This window comes from Schistocerca nitens, chromosome 10, assembly GCF_023898315.1.
Source record: "Schistocerca nitens isolate TAMUIC-IGC-003100 chromosome 10, iqSchNite1.1, whole genome shotgun sequence".
In the NCBI taxonomy this organism is placed as follows: Eukaryota; Metazoa; Arthropoda; class Insecta; order Orthoptera; family Acrididae; genus Schistocerca; species Schistocerca nitens.
In genome coordinates this window covers 162,235,826-162,259,601 of record NC_064623.1, presented here as the reverse complement: position 1 = coordinate 162,259,601, position 23,776 = coordinate 162,235,826, and the positions used below count along the sequence as shown (strand labels likewise).

The window sequence follows — 23,776 nt, the reverse complement described above, 5'->3', positions numbered from 1 at the left end:
CCAGATTTGCGGCGATCTCCTGCCCACACTCTCCAACCTGTGTGCGCAGATTTGAGAGGTTTGGCTCAAACCTCCAACCCCAACTTCCAGGTTTGCACACACCTCAGGTTGGTGCAAATCTTCTGTCCACACGCAACGATCTGTCTGCGCAGATGTGATGTGCTCAGACATTTGCGCAGACAGATCGTTGCGTGTGGACAGGCCTTTACTCATTACGAATGCTAGGGAGAGAACCTGTCTCTGGTAACATTCGAAATACTCTGTTAACGGTTCGTGCATTCGGAATGCTCCGAGTTGGATAACGTAACCGATATTCGTTAACTGCAGCCGTAGCATTATCATCACATTTGCCATCAATAAACACCATATTCCTCCGTCGTAAATTCGAAATGCATCCCTTTTTCATAAATAATCTACAAACTACAGCAGTTACTATGTAGATGCACTTAAATACACAGTTGCTATTACGTTCTTTCAATGAACAGCACAGAAAACTAACTACACTCCTGGAAATGGAAAAAAGAACACATTGACACCGGTGTGTCAGACCCACCATACTTGCTCCGGACACTGCGAGAGGGCTGTACCACCACCACCTAGAGACAAAGCCGCGGCGCGAAATTCATAGCAGGTCGTGACGTCACTCTAAGCGGGCCACCATGTTGTGTTTCGAAGCGTTTGTTTATCTATACGTTTGTTGGATCGAGTGCTATGTTCGTGCTTTAAACTAGCGATTACAGAGTTTACGTGTAGTGAAGCTACTGTGAACATGGTTTATAAATGTTGTGTGCCAAGGTGTCGTGGGAATTACGGAACTGGACCGAAAGTAATGCTGTTTTCCTTTCCGAAAGATGCGAATCTGCGTTGGAAATGGCTTTCAGCAATTCATCGGGACAATTTCCAACCCACTGAGCACACGAAGGTATGTAAAAACTATATACCTAGTACAATTATTATTATTTTTCTGGTGGAATACCTTGCATTTCGGATACATTTGACTAAAATTGTGAGCAAAAGTTCGCAGTAAATAGGCCTAGTATTCGTTTTCAAGCGGCTTTATTTTGATTTTGAAAACGAAATATAAATTTGTGGCTCATGTTACTTTTTATTCGTGTTTATATTTCTCTGCAGTTCGTATTTTGTTACGCATTACCGATACGTTTTATTCTCTATTTGTGAGTGGGTGTTGTTTTTCAGTCTTGCATTAGTTAGCATGAGTGCTAACGAATGTTGAAATTGCTGTTTTGATGTTTAAAAAGCGATCTCTCTGTATGAAGCATATCTGTGTTGTTTTTCTATGTGTTAGTTTTTCCTGTTAGACATTCGCCAACCCACGATCAAATAATTATCTTTCAACCTAACCTAACTTCAGGTTACGATGCAGAATAGGTGTCTTCACAAACAGATTTCAATGGCGTTCTGTTTCACTTGAGCCGCCTCATATAACGACATTCTTGTTAATAACGCATCCAGTTACTTAATCTGTCCGGTATTTTAAATGTTACAGATGGTTAATTGAAATGACAAGTGTCATTTAGTTCATACGGCACAGCTTGGCACGGAATGTTTAGTGGATATTTTCTTAACATACTCCCAGTTGGATGGTCATCACTGTCTTACTGAGGTGTGTCATTTATGTTGGCATCTGTTCAACTTTATTTTGTGTTTGGCATGCGTTTGCTTTGGAGTTGCTGTTCTATCCAAACATGAAATTTGTGCTAGGCATATATCAAGACCCTCATTCAGTGTTACCTGCAATGACACAGTTTTAATATGCGCTGGTATAAAAACACACACAGTGAAATAGTATTCTGCAGCTGTTGATATCTCTTATACCATGACAATGAAGAAACTGCAAAGTCAAAATTATAAAATAATTGCTGTGTTAACATGCAGAATCCAACAGATTACTGAAATTTGGTGCCACTTAATCCATAATAGGAACTTCACTCTTATAGTTCCATAAATATCACAGTACTGCTGTAACACAAGCAGTTCACAGGTATATTCATCATATACTGATGCCTGGTGAGGTATGCTCATAGTGCTTATAGTACTAATTAATGGACGAATATTAAAATGGAATGTGCATGTTGTTGTAGAACATGGTATATTGCTGTTAGGCCTAAATAATTTGTGTACTTCCACTAAGGTGTGACCTGTCAAGCTGATATTGGTGGAAAATGAATGAGCATCCAGTGTTTTTTACTTTCACATACAGACACACATCTCTAGATCATGCTGTATATTGTACTGACTCACACTACTTTGTTTTAGGTTTGTGAACTTCACTTCACCGAATCTGACATCTGCCGGCATACAGAATGTTATGATGAAGTGAAAGGCACAAAGCTTTCTGTCAAGCTTTCAAGACCGAGGCTTAGAGAGGGTGCTGTCCCATCAGTGTTACCAGGCTGCCCAAGCTATTTGTCTACTCCATCCACCAGCTCTCGAGAAAGTCCAGAGGAAAGGAGAGCTAGATTGGACAATGAACATCTTCTACAAGCAATTAAAGACAGTATAGTAACCAAAACAGAGTATGATTCGAGGAAGTTATTTTCTACTTTTGAAGCATTTCTGCAGTGCCTAGAAAGAGAAACCATTCCCAGTGAATGGACCATTGTTAGGAGAAGTGACTGTGTCCTATTTCTATTGCTTACTGTATTGCCTGCTCCGTCTGTATCTGTAGTAGTGACAAATGATTTGCAGTTGTCTGCCTATCGAAGTAACACTGAGATAAGAAAGATAGGCAGTAGAAAAATATCACACAAACTTTCAAATATGAATGATTTGTTTACAGTATTAGACAAAGTGAAAGAATTAGTCAGTGCAAAAGAAAATTCATTAAAAATCCAGTGCCTTCTTATACAGGACATTTTAAATGACATGTGCAGTTCTGTAGATGAAGAAAAACAGAAACAAATTCAATTCTTAAGTGAGCAAGTTAAGTTGCTATGTAGCTGTGAGGAAAACTATAGGTTTAATCCTCACTTTTCTATATTTTGTTGTATCCTGCATTCTATCTCCCCTCATGCCTATAAATTTTTGAGGTCATCTGGCAATCTTATTCTTCCTCATCCAAGAACTTTACAGAAAATATGTTCCTCATATACTAATGGTCCTCATAATGAACAAAATGAAGGTGCTATGCTCCTGTATATTAAGGAAAGATTTAAATCTTTGCAGGAAAGTGATTGTACCATTTCATTAATGATGGATGAAATTCATATTAAACCTTATTTTGATTACAAGGGAGGAAACATTGTGGGGGCAGCATTTGATAGTGACAAGGCTGCTACTACAGCATATGTCTTTATGGTACAATCATTGCTGTCTTCTTTTAAAGAAGTAGTGCATGTCCTTCCAGTGAGAAACCTTGTAGCTGAACAGTTATTTTTGTATGTGAAGAAAATATTATGTGGCCTTTATGACATTGGTTTCAAAGTTATTTGTGTAGTTAGTGACAACAATGCTTTAAATAGGAAATCTATGGCACTTTTTAGCTCACCTCCAAAACTCAGTATAGTTTACCCACGTCCAGCTAATCCAACTCAGCCACTATTTTTTATAATTGATTATGTCCACATCCTTAAGTGTATACGTAATTATTGGGTTAATCAAAAGGACTCTCAAGTTTTGCTCAAATATCCACAATTTGATGGAAGCAGTGATGATTGTCAGGTGTTAATGGCATCTTTTGAAGCATTGAGGCAGCTTCATAAGATTGAATATAATGGTCTACTTAAGCACTCTTATGGTCTTTCTTTGAAGTCTCTTTATCCATCTTCACTTGAGAAACAGAATGTGAGCCTTGTTTTGCAGGTATTCAGTGAATATACAGCTGAAGCCGTTTAAACTGTAGGAGAACAGAAAAACTTGTTACATTACCAGACCACTGCAGAATTTATTAAAATTATACTTACATGGCGGAAAATTGTAAATGTTAAGACAGTTCACAAAGGTGTTCGACTAAATGATCTCTTCCAGTGCCCTCTGTCTTTAAGTAATAGTGATGAAAAATTAGTTTTTTTGGAAAAGTTTCTTGTGTGGCTTGATAAGTGGAAGGACTTAGGCCTGAAAAATAATACCCTTTCAAAAGATACACATATAGCTCTGACACACACAACCTATGGTTTGATTGAGATGGCAAGGTACTGTACTAAAGAGCTTGGTTTCACTTATTTTTTGCCTGGAAAAATTCAGACTGATTCTCTGGAAGCAAGGTTTAGCAGTTACCGATCAATGGCTGGCTCTCAGTATCACATATCTGTGAGACAGATTTTTGAAGTGGAAGCGAAGATGAGGATGCAGAACATGTTACCACTCATGTTGAATTCAAGTACTTTTGGTAAACTGTCTGTTGCAGAAGGGTTCATCTTTAATTGTAATGATGACACAAAAGAGACTATACAAACAGACTCTGAGTTTATGGTTGACATTATGTATTTGGAGGAAGATTTCAGGCAGGCAGAAACATACCTTCCAATATTAACATATTTAGCAGGGTATTGTGTTCGCAGTGTACTGAAGAAACAGTAGTGTGAGGTGTGCAGCAAATACCTTCTCTTAGACAAAGAAATGTGTCTGCATGGTGAACAACATCTTAGTTTAATCAAAAATTTGGACAGGGGTGGTCTGTTATTACCTCAGCCTGATGTTGTGAATGTTGTTATTTACAATTACATTACTGTACAGAAATTAATATCTGCCCCTAATGAAAAAAAAATTTTTGTCACCCAACAGTCAAAGGGTGCTTGTTCAAAATGTAACCATAAATGCTGTTCAGAAGAAAAGTTTCTTCTTAACAGACTTTATTTGCAGTAATGGTCATTCGGCAGATGAAATACTGAAGTTGTTAGTCAAAGCATCCACCAACGCATTATTAAATAATTACATTAAGAAAAAGAATGACACTTTTACTGCTTCTTTTAAGAAACGGAAGCTTAGCACATTTTAATTTGCGTACATTTTACATGCTAGCACATTTATCACGTGTCACAGGAAACTTCTATTATGTCTCACACATTCAGTTACACTGTATTTGGTCCACTGAAAGCAGAGGCAGGTTCCATAATCCATATTGGTGTAGTACCTTCAACTGAATGCACACTAATAGTCATTTGGTCCATAAAGCCTGTAAGTTGTGGATAATTTGCTTCCAACAGTTTCAAATGTCAGAAGGTCACAACTGTTTCCATGCAGACTATTCAGCTGAAGTAAATACTTTGTCCAGCACTAATGGCTAGTTTCAATCTCATCATTGTAAAATTTTATCAGTTTGTGTACACATCCATCTGTGCACCTGATACTGGCCTAAGGTTGAAACTGGGCCAGTTTTTCCTAGTAAAGTTTTTATGTCTTTCAGCTATTCTGTGCACAAATATTTACATCTTCCTTTCAATTTGTTGAGCATGTGCTGCCCAACAAGAAGAAATCTGTTAAAGTAATTCTGTATTAAACCTCATGTAATTCATTATAACTATATATGTAATTAGAGGCTATTATTTTGGCATGCAGATGTATAAAGCTTGCGGTAGAATATTACAATACTACAAAAGGGAAAGCCAAAAATGGATTTCTCCCATTGTCCTGAATCAGAATGACACCAGGGTGTTTCCTAATGTAGTTACTTCTCATAATAGCTGTTCATCTAAATTTTGATACAAGCTGTCAGTATTGTTGCATATGGATAACAATTAGTTATCACTTTGCATAAATTATTTTACTGAGACATAGTTACATTCTAGGAGTTGCTTATTCCATTCACAGTTTGGAATAGTTTAATATCAGACACAGTGGTTGGTCTCCATTCCCAAATTTGCATCTCATCCAGACTGTGACCCTTAGTTTGTTACTAATCTTATTGTTTTTTTTTTTTAAACTTATGAAACCCCTTGGTAGTGTGACGCTGTGTGTCAGACTTGGACCGCACATGTGTTTAATATGCTAGAAAATTTCATAACAGCACACACTTTGGTACTGAGTGAAAAGTGTGTTCTTGAACTGTTTCTGCCAGTAGCTGTAGAATCTTGTGATACAGAAAATCACTTCACAGCATTAAAATACAGCTTCAGTGTTCCATACAGTCAGTTTAATTGAAACAGTTTATTCTAACAGGAATAATGTGAAAGGTGGTGTTTATATAGTAATTAAGGAAAAGTTCTTCCCACCTATATAGAGGGAGAGTATTCTTACAAACATTAAGGAGTGTCATTTTGCTGCATTTTATTTGAATGTGTAGGACATTATATCCTACACCATTAAGTTTAATTTGGAATCAGTGTAAAATTGTTACAGTTTTGATTTATGTTGTACATCTTTAGTTAATCCCAGAGTTAGTTCCTCTGATTTATTTTGTTCACACTTCAGTTCATTACAAGGAAATTGGCCTACTTCTAGATTATGGCAGGGTTTTCAACAAATGTTGCATAGCTGTGCAGTAACAGTATAAAAGAGTTCTTTCAGTTGTGGATCAGGTATTCAACTGTAATGTGAGGTTGGTCTGATATGTTGTCGTACTCAGTATTACCATTACTTATTAGTTTCCAATGACTAGCTACGTTTTCACTTCGTTGAATGTACTTCAGTAGTGCCTCATCCCAGTACACCTTTATATCATGGTGCATACATTCCAACAAATGTTTGTTGCTCTATTACTCTGTCTGAGTTAATACTTTTGTCAGCAACATAAGTCATTGTTAGTCACAATTATTAAATTTTATAGACAGTAAGACTGGTAATGTAACTTGTTATACGCATCTGACATGTTTTGCAACTGTAATTTTTCACAAAATACAATATATCAAATGTGTACAACTAATCAATCATTCTGAAAGTAGAAAAGGCTTGCTGCCTTTTAAGATGGAAATCGTGATCTATTTCTGTAATGGAACCATGTTGTGCCCTGGATTTTGTAACAGCATTTTCAGGAAGTAGATGTACATATGACTGACTTAAATAAATTATAGTTCATTACTTCTAGTGTTTTATAGTCCTACATTAACATAAACTATTAATAATTACATCATTTTAAGCATGTTGAGTACTACCGTTCTCATGTTACAGTAATCTGTCTACATATTACAAAGAATTTAACTTGATGTAGTCACCAGCAGTGATTTCTGATCCATCCCTGGAGTTACTAAAGTGCAAATGTGAATTTTAGTGTCCCTTGTTCTGAAGTTTAATACAATTCTCAGTATTGTATACAGCATTCCCTTTTTGTTTACAGGATAGCTTGATTCCCTTAATGAGTCACTGTCTCCTGCAGTAATGTAGGTAGACACTTAATGAAATTCTATTACGAAATACAGCTTGAAACAATGGAACAAATTAACCTAGAAATAGGTTAAATTTATTATTGACATTTTTAGCGTGACACATTGTCTCATTCCAACTGCTGCAAATGTCTGCTGAAGGTTTGTAGATTTTCACTGTTGACTTATATAAAGGTCCTGTTGATAAAACTACTGTTGTTTGCAGGGCTTACAGCATGCATTTTGAACAGCTGACCATTATGGTCAGGAATACATCTAAAATTTCACTTAAACATATGTTGCTAATTCTTTTATCTGCAGAGTATTGTCAATCAGGTTGTAAAGTTCTTAGCAACTCTTGTGAGAAAGTCAACACCTGTGTACGGCTCATTACATGCTCAAAATCTGCCATTTTTTACAGGAAAGAAAATTTACATTACAATAACAACGAATAATTGTTTTTGTTTCTGAGAAAAGGTGAGTTAAAAGTGATTGTTTGCTTGGGGAATGTACTCAGCTTTCCTGAGGGCGTCCTATAAATAGTTACAGAATATTTATTTAGGTTACTGAAGGCAGAGGAATTTAATATTATACACTGTATTAGTGCAGAATTTTTCAAGTGAGTGTAAATAATAGTCGTCTGGTCCAGAAAATCACAGTGCATTTTTCACAAATGTACATTGTTTTATCATGTATATCGCAATATTATTTACATCCCGCACTCGTACGTTTTCACTGGCTATTGATAAGTCTTAAGCAATTACATTACCGGTAAAAAAATAATTATAAACTATAGCTTCTGCTATATCGCGATTGATAAAGTTACGTATTTTAACCATACGCAAAGTACTCTCCTCTTTGCGTGGTATCATTTGCCAAGATCTCGTTTCGTTATCTCCAGCGGTTTACGAGATATGAGAGGCGTTATGAATATTTCATTCCCGCTCGTTGCGATCGGAAGTGAAGTTGCTGCAGATGCTCAATTTGTTCGAGATTGGAAGCAGATATTGATCTAAAGTTTTACGAAAATTTCCGAACCTCATCTGTATTTCACACTCAGCAATAGAATGTATAATATGCATCAAACACAAATTCATAGCGACCCCTATTTTTGATGGCAACGTTCTCAAATTTGATACTCATCTGTGAAATACCACAATAGTTATGACCATTATCGAAATGATTGGCACTTCATCATGAAGCTGCCATATAAAGCTAGAAGTATTTCAGAAATTAATTATTTTTTACGGAACAGGTTCTGTAAAACCGTTTGACAAAGATTTGCAGGCTGTGCGCCTCGAATCCTTAAGCGCGGCCCCAAGCCAACCCTGGCCCGCTTTGCGTGACGTCACAAGAGCGCGCCGAGGCCTTCTCGCTGTACAAGCAATGATCACACGCACGGCACAGCGGACACACCAGGAACCGCGGTGTTGGCCGTCGAATGGCGCTAGCTGCGCAGCATTTGTGCGCCGCCGCCGTCCGTGTCAGCCAGTTTGCCGTGGCATACGGAGCTCCATCGCAGTCTTTAACACTGGTAGCATGCCGCGACAGCGTGGACGTGAACCGTATGTGCAGTTGGCGGACTTTGAGCGAGGGCGTATAGTGGGCATGCGGGAGGCCGGGTGGACGTACCGCCTAATTGCTCAACACGTGGGGCGTGAGGTCTCCACAGTACATCGATGTTGTCGCCAGTGGTCGGCGGAAGGTGCACGTGCCCGTCGACCTGGGACCGGACCGCAGCGACGCACGTATGCACGCCAAGACCGTAGGATCCTACACAGTGCCGTAGGGGACCGCACCGCCACTTCCCAGCAAATTAGGGACACTGTTGCTCTTGGGGTATCGGCGAGGACCATTCGCAACCGTCTCCATGAAGCTGGGCTACGGTCCCGCACACTGTTAGGCCGTCTTCCGCTCACGCCCCAACATCGTGCAGCCCGCCTTCAGTGGTGTCGCGACAGGCGTGAATGGAGGGACGAATGGAGACGTGTCGTCTTCAGCGATGAGAGTCGCTTCTGCCTTGGTGCCAATGATGGTCGTATGCGTGTTTGGCGCCGTGCAGGTGAGCGCCACAATCAGGACTGCATACGACCGAGGCACACAGGGCCAACACCCGGCATCATGGTGTGGGGAGCGATCTCCTACACTGGCCGTACACCACTGGTGATCGTCGAGGGGACACTGAATAGTGCACGGTACATCCAAACCGTCATCGAACCCATCATTCTACCATTCCTAGACCGGCAAGGGAACTTACTGTTCCAACAGGACAACAGGACAATGCACGTCCGCATGTATCCCGCGCCACCCAACGTGCTCTAGAAGGTGTAAGTCAACTACCCTGGCCAGCAAGATCTCCGGATCTGTCCCCCATTGAGCATGTTTGGGACTGGATGAAGCGTCGTCTCACGCGGCCTGCACGTCCAGCACGAACGCTGGTCCAACTGAGGCGCCAGGTGGAAATGGCATGGCAAGCCTTTCCACAGGACTACATCCAGCACCTCTACGATCGTCTCCATGGGAGAATAGCAGCCTGCATTGCTGCGAAAGGTGGATATACACTGTACTAGTGCCGACATTGTGCATGCTCTGTTGCCTGTGTCTATGTGCCTGTGGTTCTGTCAGTGTGATCATGTATCTGACCCCAGGAATGTGTCAATAAAGTTTCCCCTTCCTGGGACAATGAATTCACGGTGTTATTATTTCAATTTCCAGGAGTGTAGTTTCAAGGTTAGGAAACGACTGAAACAACTCACTAACGGTTGACAACAATGACATAAGCGTTTCTATATTCTTAATGGAAAGTAAACATATTTACTTGTATAATAATCTTTGATTCTCTGGATGTTCTGGATGTTCTGGATGTTCTGGATGTTCTGGATGTTCTGGAAAACTACTACAGATACACGTCTGGGACATGTTTTACTATGTTGACCAGATCAATTGGCCTAGCGGTTCTAGGCGTTACAGTCTGGAACCGCGCGACCGCTACAGTCGCAGGTTCTAATCCTGCCTCGGGCATTGATGTATGTGATGTCCTTAGGTTAGTAAGGTTGAAGTAGTTCTAAGTTCTAGGGGACTGATCACCTGAGAAGTTAAGTCCCATAGTACTCAGAGCCATTTGAACCAGATCAATAACAACGAAATAAATGGAAATCGTGCTATACTTTAACTTTGTACACTTTTGCGATGGCTTCATATTAGCGAAGTTGCTAAATTTCGGGCAATATCTTTTATTAGCCGCAACTCCGTAACTAAACATTTGAAGACCTATGTTTATATGAACTTTTTCCTTTAGTTTTACTTGTAGAATAACATATTAAAATCTATGTATATCTTCGTAAATGAGCCTGTACAACTGTGGACAATACATTTCCCGGATGGTGCATTATTTCCAACATTTTGCTATCACTGAGACTTCATAGGGGCGAAGGTGGCCTTTGTCAGTATCGAGTTCAGGTTATCCGAATAACTTGTTTACACTGTTGAGTATTTGAAACTTTCAATTTAAAGGCCGAGAAAAGGGAATGCGGTGCCACATTCCAAGTAAGCGTTTTGCTAAGGTGATGACTTAATGTGGAACTACAGGTAGCTTCATTTAAAAAAGTCTTTTCAGGAATGAAGCATTATGGTAGTTGGAAAACTAATAATGCATTCCATCTGCTGTGTTTCAGAGTCTTTTTCGTATTGTCAATTCACGTTTAGATGTCACAGCTTCATCCAATTGCAAAATGATATAGACAAGACATGTGTGTGGTGCGAGAAGTCGCAATTGACGCTAAATAATGAAAAGTGTGGGATTATCCTCGTGAGTAGTAAATGGAATCCGTTAAATTTCGGTTACACAAATCTACAGGCTGTCAATTCAAGTAAATAGTTTGGAATTACAATTACGGAGCACTTAAATTTGAACTATCACACAGATAATTTTGTGAGAAAGGTAAACCAAAGACTGCGCATTATTGGCAGAACACTTAGAAGACGCAACAGGTCTACCAAAGCACAGCGCTTGTCCCTCGTCTGCTAGAATATTTCTCTGCGACATGGGATACTTACCAAGTAGGATTGACGGAGGACATCTAAGATGTTCAAAGAAGGGTAGCTCGTTTTGTATTATCGCAAAATAGGGGAGAGAGTATCACGAATACGATACACGAGGGGGGTGGCAATCAATAACGCAAATCCGTTTTTCGATACTTCGACAGCTTTTCATGACATTTTAATCTGCAACGCTCTCCTTCGAATACGAAAATATTTTGTTAACAGCCACTTACACAAGACGAAATCATCTTTGTAATACACTCCTGGAAATTGAAATAAGAACACCGTGAATTCATTGTCCCAGGAAGGGGAAACTTTATTGACACATTCCTGGGGTCAGATACATCACATGATCACACTGACAGAACCACAGGCACATAGACACAGGCAACAGAGCATGCACAATGTCGGCACTAGTACAGTGTATATCCACCTTTCGCAGCAATGCTGGATGTAGTCCTGTGGAACGGCTTGCCATGCCATTTCCACCTGGCGCCTCAGTTGGACCAGCGTTCGTGCTGGACGTGCAGACCGCGTGAGACGACGCTTCATCCAGTCCCAAACATGCTCCATGGGGGACAGATCCGGAGATCTTGCTGGCCAGGGTAGTTGACTTACACCTTCTAGAGCACGTTGGGTGGCACGGGATACATGCGGACGTGCATTGTCCTGTTGGAACAGCAAGTTCCCTTGCCGGTCTAGGAATGGTAGAACGATGGCTTCGATGACGGTTTGGATGTACCGTGCACTATTCAGTGTCCCCTCGACGATCACCAGTGGTGTACGGCCAGTGTAGGAGATCGCTCCCCACACCATGATGCCGGGTGTTGGCCCTGTGTGCCTCGGTCGTATGCAGTCCTGATTGTGGCGCTCACCTGCACGGCGCCAAACACGCATACGACCATCATTGGCACCAAGGCAGAAGCGACTCTCATCGCTGAAGACGACACGTCTCCATTCGTCCCTCCATTCACGCCTGTCGCGACACCACTGGAGGCGGGCTGCACGATGTTGGGGCGTGAGCGGAAGACGGCCTAACGGTGTGCGGGACCGTAGCCCAGCTTCATGGAGACGGTTGCGAATGGTCCTCGCCGATACCCCAGGAGCAACAGTGTCCCTAATTTGCTGGGAAGTGGCGGTGCGGTCCCCTACGGCACTGCGTAGGATCCTACGGTCTTGGCGTGCATCCGTGCGTCGCTGCGGTCCGGTCCCAGGTCGACGGGCACGTGCACCTTCCGCCGACCACTGGCGGCAACATCGATGTACTGTGGAGACCTCACGCCCCACGTGTTGAGCAATTCGGCGGTACGTCCACCCGGCCTCCCGCATGCCCACTATACGCCCTCGCTCAAAGTCCGTCAACTGCACATACGGTTCACGTCCACGCTGTCGCGGCATGCTACCAGTGTTAGACTGCGATGGAGCTCCGTATGCCACGGCAAACTGGCTGACACTGACGGCGGCGGTGCACAAATGCTGCGCAGCTAGCGCCATTCGACGGCCAACACCGCGGTTCCTGGTGTGTCCGCTGTGCCGTGCGTGTGATCATTGCTTGTACAGCCCTCTCGCAGTGTCCGGAGGAAGTATGGTGGGTCTGACACACCGGTGTCAATGTGTTCTTTTTTCCATTTCCAGGAGTGTAGATGTAGATGTGGCAGCAGTAACGGTGGAGGAGAACAGCCACAGTTACTTCTAACGGGATGGAGCAATTGCCCATACAGCCGAATCCTGGAACGCATTTACACAGTCTTTGTGCCTGACAGAGCTGTCAGCAGTCTGGTCATGGCCCCAGGTGGCCGCCCAGGTCACCTGATTTATCAGTGTGGGATTACTTTGCGTGGGGAGCACCGAAGGCGCATCGCAACAACTCTCATAGTCTTCTCTCATAGTCTTCAAGAACTGCAGCAGAACATTTCGGATGAGTAACTTATTGAGCAGAGCCCGAAAGTGTCAAGACATGAATGGTGGTCACATTGAACATTTATTACAGTCAGGTTAGTACTGTATCTCCCCTTCTGTGTTTCTTTGTACCCTGTAACTTTGTTCTGTGGTCCACTCTTATTTACACCACTTTGTCTATTACTGTGTATCCTGTGTTCTGTTTTCGTCTTGTTTACTTGTTTTAGTAGTCTCTGATTGTAAATCCTGTTTTATGTCGAATCAGTCTTTTGGGAAGCCATGGTATGGCTTATGTTAATGACTACAACGAATTGTCAAACTGCAATGTACAGGGTGTTACAAAAAGGTACGGCCAAACTTTCAAGAACTATTCCTCACACACAAATAAAGAAAATATGTTGTGTGGACATGTGTCCGGAAAGGCTTAGTTTGCATGTTAGAGCTCATTTTAGTTTCGTCAGTATATACTGTACTTCCTCGATTCACCGCCAGTTGGCCCAACTGAAGGAAGGTAATGTTGACTTCGGTGCTTGTGTTGACATGCGACTCATTGCTCTACAGTACTAGCATCAACCACATCAGTACGTAGCATCAACAGGTTAGTGTTCATCACGAACGTGGTTTTGTAGTCAGTGCAATGTTTACAAATGCGGAGTTGCTAGATGCCCATTTGATGTATGGATTAGCACGGGGCAATAGCCGTGGGGCGGTACGTTTGTATCGAGACAGATTTCCACAACGAAGGTGTCCCGACAGGAAGACGTTCGGAGCAATTGATCGGCGTCTTGAGGAGCACGGAACATTCCAGCCTATGACTCGCGACTGGGGAAGATATAGAACGACGAGGACACCTGCAATGGACGAGGCAATTCTTCGTGCAGTTGCGATAACCCTAATGTCAACGTCAGAAAAGTTGCTGCTGTACAAGATAACGTTGACCACGTCACTGTATGGAGAGTGCTACGGGAGAACCAGTTGTTTCCGTACCATTTACAGCGTGTCCAGGCACTATCAGCAGCTGATTGGCATCCACGGGTACACTTCTGCGAATGGTTCCTCCAACAATGTGTCAATCCTCATTTCAGTGCAAATGTTCTCTTTACGGATGAGGCTTCATTCCAACGTGATCAAATTGTAAAGCTGGCCGAAGTGGCCGTGCGGTTCTAGGCGCTGCAGTCTGGAACCGCGAGACCGCTCCGGTCGCAGGTTCGAATCCTGCCTCGGGCATGGATGTGTGTGATGTCCTTAGGTTAGTTAGGTTTAACTAGTTCTAAGTTCTAGGGGACTAATGACCTCAGAAGTTGAGTCCTATAGTGCTCAGAGCCATTTGCACCATTCAACCAAATTGTTAATTTTCACAATCAACATGTGTGGGCTGACGAGAATCCGCACGTAATTGTGCAATCACGTCATCAACACAGATTTTCCGTGAACGTTTGGGCAGGCATTGTTGGTGATGTCTTGATTGGGCCCCATGTTCTTCCACCTACGCTTAATGGAGCACGTTATCATGATTTCATACGGGATACTCTACCTGTGCTGCTAGAACACGTGCCTTTACAAATACGACACAACATGTGGTTCATGCACGATGGAGCTCCAGCACATGTCAGTCTAAGTGTTCGTACGCTTCTCAACAACAGATTCGGTGACCGATGGATTGGTAGAGGCGGACCAGTCCATGGCCTCCACGCTCTCCTGACCTCAACCCTCTTGACTTTCATTTATGGGGGCATTTGAAAGCTCTTGTCTACGCAACCCCGGTACCAAATGTAGAGACTCTTCGTGCTCGTATTGTGGACGGCTGTGATACAATACGCCATTCTCCAGGGCTGCATCAGCGCATCAGGGATTCCATACGACGGAGGGTGGATGCATGTATCCTCGCTAACGGAGGACATTTTGAACATTTCCTGTAACAAAGTGTTTGAAGTCACGCTTGTACGTTCTGTTGCTGTGTGTTTCCATTCCTTGATTAATGTGATTTGAAGAGAAGTAATAAAATGAGCTCTAACATGGAAAGTAAGCGTTTCCTGTAAGTCTGGCCGTACCTTTTTGTAACACCCTGTATACCATTCCGTGCATGGGCACGTTTCGAAGTCAAATTAATTAAAAAATAACTAAACCTTCTCTCGTTCACAAGACTTCTTCGCGTATCTTGATGGTGTGGACCTGATCATTCGTCGCTATTGTCTGTCGTGATATGGAGCATGTTATCGCAACTGTTACAATGGCTATTCTAATGGGTCCCTATTGGCACTTTTCTTCCATCTGAAATGCTGAAGTCAGTTTGAGTGCGCCCTTCTGCGCGTAGGTAGAGCTCTTGATGAATGTGTGTATGTTTAAAACAACGTCAGGGGTGACCTTCCTATCTATACAGGAACACTCGCAATAGAAAAACAGCTGTGCGACATAGCAGATGGTTGCAAAACTTCTGCTGCTGTGTGTGTGTGTGTGTGTCCAACTTAGCGATAGGCGATATACACTACCAACAGTCGTATAATAAATCTTTACTGGGTCGTGTCAATTTAAGAGGCCTAGTTGCTCCTATGCAACGTTAGAAGAAAATATCTAGAAAGGCAATCATATAAATATTCTATCGAATGCCTGGCAGAAACATAGCGAACAACAAGTGCACGCCACACCACAAGCTATGAACGATAGACTGTTCAGGCCTGCTCTACAACAGAGGTAGAAACGTAATCAGTTGTAAGGTCGTAAGCTTTACAACTAACTTACTAATTCCCATACTTCTACCAGGACGCCACAAGCTGTGTATTTCAGTTGTGAGATCGTAATCTTTACAACTAAGTTGCTATTGGAATACTTGTAGTGGTCACAAGCTGAGTAATCATTTGTGAGGTCACAATCATTACTACCAACTTACTAACTGCCATCCTTCTGCCAGTTGGTAAAAAGCTGTGTACTCAGTTGTGACATCTTAATCTTTACAACTAACATATTAACTGCCATACTCCTTGAAACGCATGGTACGCCCGCTGGGCAGGACAGGTGTGGAAAGGGCCAAATAAGGTTGGGGTCAGTTTTACCTTAAAATTGAAATTTATTCTAATTTAATAACAACTTTAACCAAAACCACACATAGCCGAACCTTACAACTACGAGTTTCAAAATGCAATTTTTTCACGGCTTAAGGACCCCAAACAAGGAATCTTAGAAATCAACAAGATAACAATGCAGTTAAAATAGCAAATAAAATAATTAAAATATACTTTTATACATCACACGTAGGTGGAAAGCCTCAAGGCAAAATGCAATTTTATCACGGCTTAAGGCCCCCAAACAAGAAATCTTAGAAATCAACACGATAACAATGCAGTTAAAGTAGCAAACAAAATAATTAAAATATATTTTTATACATCACACCTAGGTGGAAAGCCTCAAGGCAAAAGTAGATAGAACAAACATATGCAAGGTGTAATACAAACGGCTGAAGGGCCAGAATAAAATTTTCAATATTTAAAATAAATTACTATAACCTTTCAAAGGCAGAAGGTCGCAATGTTTAAGCTTGAAAGGTAATTTTAAGAATAAGGTTCCAAGCGGCTGAAAGTCCACAATTAATTTTCCAAAATTTAAAAAAAAAAACGTAACCATAAGCCTTACGTTTTAAGTAGCTGAAACCGCAATAAAAGAAACGACAATACAATGGCAATAACCTTTCTGCAAATATCCACTTGCCGGAATTCAAACTTACTTAAAACCAAGATTTTTTTTAAATCATTGGCTATGATACATTAAACAGACAATTAAATACCAGTGAGAAAGACAGTAAAGACAACGGCCCTCAGAAGCCTCCAGGGGTTCCGTCTGCCTTCCTTCACTTAGGTAAGACAGGTGGTGAGCCCAACTAGACTTGATCCGTCGGAAACCAACCAGGGGACAGCCACGGACCGACCGATAAAACGACTTGCTTGCCACCAATCGGTACATGAGAACTCAATTACAAAATGTTACGGTTACGGTCGTAATTATCCATAATCAAATATGTCTATGAATTAAGCTGTCAGAACTACACACCGTGTTGGACAGCTACAACAGGTGAGGAAAGGACACTGTCTGAAATTATGTTAGTGGTCAGGGCAGGTAACCGGAACACTAACGGCCACAAGGCAGAAAATTCCGCTGGTGCACTTGAATTGTAGTCAAACAATATAGTTAATTCCACCGCATGGTGACTAAATTTCAGCAATACAGTTTTGCTCACAGGAAAACCTCCCCAACAGGGAACCACCGAAATGAACCACACAACGTGAATGGACGTGGCTTGGGTACTTGAAACCACTACTCAACTTTGACGTCCTGGGTCGGTGAACCACGAAGCTCGTAGCGATCAGGCAGCTCCACACACGCTCCGACACTGCGCAGGGACCGCCAGCGGACCCAGCCGACTGCACCGCGCGGAGATGACTTCCCTGGTCCGCAGAAACCGACCGACTACTTGCCGGTCGGTCCGCGACTGCTGCTCCGCCACGACTGCACTGCTGGTGTGGCTCCCACTCACTTCCAGACACACGACGACGGAAATACTGGCTCGGACCCAACCGTGCAGAGGAAACACGCCCACTGGCTAACCGACATCCCTGCACCAGGAAAGGACAGACCCAAGTTCCACAAGATGGTAATTGAAGAGCCCAGAAGCGCTCAGAGAACCAGTTACACGTCGCCCGATGAGTCGACCGACCTCTCAGAGGCAGTACGCCGAAAACATTTAAAATACACTGCTGGCCACCGTAAATGCAACACCCCGAAGGAAGCATCCGAATCAACTGAAATTTACACCATGGGTTTGCAGCGATGAGACATGCAACTGACTAGAATTTCAGCGCAGACGCACATCACGCGCGCCTGTGGCGCCACCTCATAGCGCCATTTAAGGCTTGGCGATTTCGACGAGTGTACGTTCGGCACGTATGTTTACCTTGTGCTTGTTTCACAAGACGATCAGTTATGCCTCGTAGACAACAGCGAACATCTTTTGATCAAGTATCCGAGTTCGACAGAGGAAGGATAGTGGCTTACCGAGATTGTGGATTATCATACAGAGAAATCGCTAGTCGTGTTGGACGAAACCAAACAACTGTAAAGCGGATATGTGACCGTTGGATGCAGGAGGGTACGACGGACCGACGTGGTCGATCGCATTCACCTCGGTGCACCACTGCACGTGCTGATAGGCAAATTGTGCGCATGGCAGTGACGGATCGCTCAGTGACATCCCGAACCGTAGCACAGCACATTGCGTCTGTAACGCATCATCCAGTGTCTGCGCGTACCATTCGACGCTGTTTACAGCAGAGTGGTCTGTCCGCAAGACGTCCATTGCTTCGTCTACCATTGACGCAGAACCACAGACGTCTCCGTCGCCAATGGTGTGATGACAGACGGATGTGGACGGCAGAATGGAATGACGTTGTCTTTACTGACGAGGCACGCTTCTGTCTGCAGCACCACGATGGTCGGATTCGAGTGTGGAGACACCGTGGAGAGAGGATGCTGGACAGCTGCATTATGCACCGCCACACTGGTCTTGCACCGGGTATTATGGTATGGGGCGATATTGGATATTACTCTCGCACGCCTCTAGTACGCATTGCCGGTACTTTAAATAGCCGGCGCTACATATCCGAGGTGCTGGAGCCAGTTGTCCTTCCTTACCTTCAGGGCTCGGCCACAGCCATATTTCAACAGGATGATGCGCGACCACACGTGGCACGCATTGTCCAAAGGTTCTTCGTCAATAACCAGATTGAATTGCTTCCCTGGCCGGCTCGCTCTCCGGATCTTTCGCCGATAGGAAACATATGGTCCATGGTTGCTCAACGAGTGACCCAGATTACATCCCCAGCTGCCACACCAGATGATCTTTGGCAACGTGTGGAAGCTGCTTGGGCTGCTGTACCCCAGGAACACATCCAACGTCTCTTTGACTCAATGCCGAGACGTGTGGCAGCGGTGATCTCCAACAATGGCGGCTACTCTGGCTACTGATTCTGGCAGGAACCACATGTCACAGACGTCTGTAAACGTAATCATTTGATACTTGGTCAACATGTTATCTACAAAATAAATCTTGTTGTGCTACCTCTTGTCTTTCTTGGTGTTGCATTTACGGTGGCCAGCAGTGTAACTTGTCAAAGGAAATAACACGAACTACACACACAACCTGAAAAACACCTGCACTAAGACCTGAACGATACCCAACTGTAACTAAGCACACTCGGAGACAAATCGGGAGTCGATGCACACACACACACACACACAGCCAACTCATGAACGATCGGCGAGCCAAAACACTTCGTCTGGTAGGACAACCGACCAACGATCCACCATGACCGTGACCTGGCTCAAGTGATGTGTGGCGGCAATGGTCGGGCAAACCATGTCGATGCAGACCTCACTGCTCCAACCCGACTGCACTAGTGCCGCATTGCAACTCCCCGACTGGCAGGTCTGGACTGCGCTCCAGGTTTCAACTGACTGGCAGCCCGAACTCGCCACCCAAACTCCGTATGACAGACAACGACCGGGAAGCAATAGCAGTCGAGCAAAGAGCTGTTAGAAGCGCTCACGGTCAGGCAAAGTGGCAACTCACTGACAGTAGTACTCGTAATTTAAATTAACGTAGTGAGGTGTAAGTACATTAAAAAATAGGATGATGGCGGGAACACAAGTCATGTACGGCTCACTTTTACCAAATGGTCACAAGCTGTGCAATCAGTTGTGAGATCATAATGTTTACAACTAGCTTAATAATTGCCATACTTGTACCAGGCCATCACAGGCTGTGTAATCAATCTGAGACCATAATTACAACTGGCTGATTAATTGTGATACTTTTCCCAGGCAGTCACAAGCTGTCTAATCGTTGTGAGATTGTAATCTTTACAACTAACTTACTAACTGCTTTACTTTTACCTGGCAGTCACAAGCTGAGTAAGCAGCCGTGAAATCTCAATCTTTACAGTTAATGTACTAATTGCCATACTTCTACCAGGTGGTCGTAAGTTGTGTAATCAGTTGTGAGATCTTAATCTTTACAACTAACTTACTAATAGCCATTCTTGTACCAGGTGGTCACAAGGTGTGTAATCAGCTGTGAAATCATAATCTTCAAAACTGATTTATTGATTGTCATACTTCTACCAGTTGGTCACAAGCTGTGTAATCGTCATGAGATCATAATCTTTACAACTGACCTTCTAATTGCCGTACTTCTACCAGGTGGTCACAAGCTGTGTAATCAGTTGTCAGATGTTAATCTGTACAAGTAACTTACTAATTACCATACTTCTACCAGGCAGTTACACGCTGTGTACAATAGACCATCCAGGGCCGCTCCACGAGAGAGGTAAACATGTAATCAGTTGTGAGATCACAATCTTTTCAAGTAACTGACTAATTGCCATACTTGTGCCAGATGATCGATAGGTTGTTTATATCATTGATGACTAACTGAAACCCTCAGCTGCCGACAGGTGTTGTTGATATACCTCGATGTGGACAGTTGAAAATGTGTGCCCCGACCGGGAATCGAATCCGGGATCTCCTGCTTACATGGCAGACGCTCTATCCATCTGAGCCACCGAAAACACAGCTGAGTACCGTGACTGCAGGGACTTATCCCTTGCCCGCCTCCCGTGAGACTCACATTCCCAACTGTCCACAATTCTACACATGTAATGTACCTTATAGACATTTGCCCATCCACTCATTACTCGCGCACGCTTTGGCGATTCCCGTAAGAGTTTGGTCAACCTGTGCGCGTTCGCACGGACGAAGGTCAATGGCTGGGTAGCCTTTAACTATATATACGAAGACAGTAACTTGTTCTCGAAAGAACAGTTACTGTTGATGACAGACAGAGAACAAGTTACTGTCTTCGTATATATAGTTAAAGGCTACCCAGCCATTGACCTTCGTCTGTGCGAATGCGCATAGGTTGCCTAAACTCTTACGGGAATCGCTAAAGCGTGCGCGAGTAATGAGTGGATGGGCAAATGTCTATAAGGTACATTACATGTGTAGAATTGTGGACAGTTGGGAATGTGAGTCTCACGGGAAGCGTGCAAGGGATAAGTTCCTGCAGTCGCGCTGTTTATCTGTCTCCTCCGTCGCTCCGATGGATGCCGGCACGGTAGCTCAGCGTGTTCGGTCAGAGGGTTACGTGCTCTCTGTAATAAAAAAACAGAGTCAAAAGAATCCAACGATGAACTTGAACGGATGTCTTGTGAGATACGTTTCCAGTATCGTACAGTAAATATTGCAGTCTGAGTATCATTTAAGGTTACTGTGTTAACGAAATTTGTTTGCAAATTTGTTGTAGCGGGTAAAGAATATTCGAACTGTTTGTTACAACATCGCGTTCGAGTTTAACTTGAAACACGTGTGGATCGATGTTTGTTACGCCTGCAGGACTTCCGGCAACAGTTGGCCTCGTGTGTTGTAACACAGTAGGGGATCTCTGTGACGAATCTGTAAGCTAACACAGGCAGTCTCGTTAGAAGACACTTGTTCAGACGGCGGACCCCTTTTGATACACAGAGCCCTGACTGGTCCCTTCCCGTGCGGTGTGGGGAGTTTTTAAGTCTACCTCGGCTCTTATTCCACTCACGTCGCGTCGGTCCCAACTGACTTGTGTACCAGCACGATTCTTCACATACGTTCTTCCCCCACCCGTCTCGTCTCTCTCTCTCTCTCTCTCTCTCTCTCTCTCTCTCTGTCTCTCTCTCTTCTCTCTCTCCCTCACTATCATTCGGGACGCTCCCAACGTAACATCACATTGTCTTGTAAGAGGAGGGGTATGTTTCCCCGGTGTTCCTAAGCCCCGCCTACCTGTTCAGAGAGGGACAGTAAGAGAACGTGAAATCACGCTGTCTGACACGCAGCCTGTATTCTTTCACCCCTAATTCCGAAAGACAGCATGTTTTGTATGGGACTTGCCGTCAAGGTAGGCTGGTGTTGTAAGTAGGAGTCTTAAAGACGGGCGAAACACAATCCGGACACTAAGGCAGTGGTTCGATTTCCGTGCAAAGTCTGCCAGAGGGTGCTGGTGATTTATTTATTTCGTCTTCAGTTTCAAAACAATTGTTATGGTTGTGAGTGAGAAGAAAACCGTGTGTGTGAACTGTAAAGATACAAGAACATGAGCCAGAAACGACATAGTGCTAGATTTAGGAGACTGCTGCATTCCACGAAAGTCCAACACAGTTCCCACTACTAAATTCAGAAGCTAATTTAAGATGTAAAAATATGTTGAACTACTGAACAAAAGACTGACTATCAATTACCGTGTCTTAAGAAAGATTGCGATATAAAGGAGAACAATCTGTTATTGGGCCGGTTTGATGCAGCTCTCCAGGCTACTCTATCCCGTGCAAACCTCTTCTTCTCTGAATAACTACTGCAACTGACATTCATTTGGACATGCTTAATGTATTCATCTCTTGGTAGCACTCTACAAATTTTAGACCCTACACTTCCCTCCAATACTAAACTGGTGATGCCTTGATATCTTAAAATGTGTCCTATCAACCAGTCCCCTCTTTTAGTCAAGTCACTCCACAAATATCGTCTCCCTCCTCCCTCCCCCCGCCCCTCAATTCTGTTCAATGATTTCTCGTTAGCTGCATGATCTACCCATCTGATCTTCAGCTACACATTTCAAAATCTTCCATTATCTCCCTGTCTGAACTGTTCACCGTCCACGTTTTACTATCATGCAAAGCCACACTCCACACAAATACCTTCAAAAATACCTCTTAACACTTAAATCTGTATTCGATGTTAACAAATTTATCTTCTTCAGAAAAGCTTTTTTTGCGATTAACAGTCTGTATTTTATATCCTCTCTGCTTCAGCCATTATCAGCTATTTTACTGCCGAAATACTACTACTTCCAGTGTTTCGCTTTCTAATTTAATTCCTTCACTATCGCCTGATTTCATTCAACTATATTCCTTTATCCTTGTTTCGCTTTTGTAGGTATTCATCTTATACCCTCCTTTCAAGACACTGTCCCTTCCGTTTAATTGCCCTGCCAAGTCATTTGCTGGCTCTGACAGAATCACAGTGTGTCGGGAAACATCTGAGATTTTATTTCTTCCCCCTGAACTTAGATTCCAAATTTTTCTTTGGGTTCCTTTACCACTTTCTCAATGTATAGATTGAATAACATCATGCACAGACTACAAGCCTGTCTCACTCTTTCTCAACAACTGCTTCCCTGTCATATCCCTCTACCCTTATAACTGCTCTTTGGTTTCTCTGCAAACTGTAAATAGCCTTTCTCTCCTTGTATTTTACCCATTCTACTTTCAGAATTTCAAATAATGCACTCCAGTATTGTTAGTCAAAAGCTTTTTATAAGCCTACAAATGCAGTGAATCTGTCCTCTAATAGAATCGTAGGGTTAGTATTGCTTTACATTTTCTCACATTTCTCCAGAACCCAAACTGTTCTCCTCCGCGGTCAGCTCTTGCCAGGTTTTCCATTCTTCTGTAAATAACTCGTGTTAGTATTTTGGAATAATAACAAACTAAACCGGTAGTTCTGTAATA

General features: G+C 43.1%; 1 protein-coding gene across 1 annotated transcript; it reads left to right on the top strand.

Annotated features, from left to right (window-relative positions):
• Window positions 1-702: 702 nt before the first annotated feature.
• On the top strand, window positions 703-3,855 carry LOC126209962 (uncharacterized). Its single transcript, XM_049939075.1, has 2 exons — window positions 703-922; window positions 2,278-3,855. Exons 1-2 carry the CDS (start codon window positions 770-772, stop codon window positions 3,853-3,855), a joined length of 1,731 nt encoding a protein of 576 aa, XP_049795032.1. The 5' UTR covers window positions 703-769.
• Window positions 3,856-23,776: the final 19,921 nt, after the last annotated feature.

Coding starts and splice junctions, on each gene's coding strand:
- LOC126209962 (XM_049939075.1), top strand. CDS start 770: ATGGTTTATAAATGTTGTGTGCCAAGGTGTCGTGGGAATTACGGAACT. Junction 923..2,277: donor AACCCACTGAGCACACGAAG/GTATGTAAAAAC, acceptor ACTTTGTTTTAG/GTTTGTGAACTTCACTTCAC.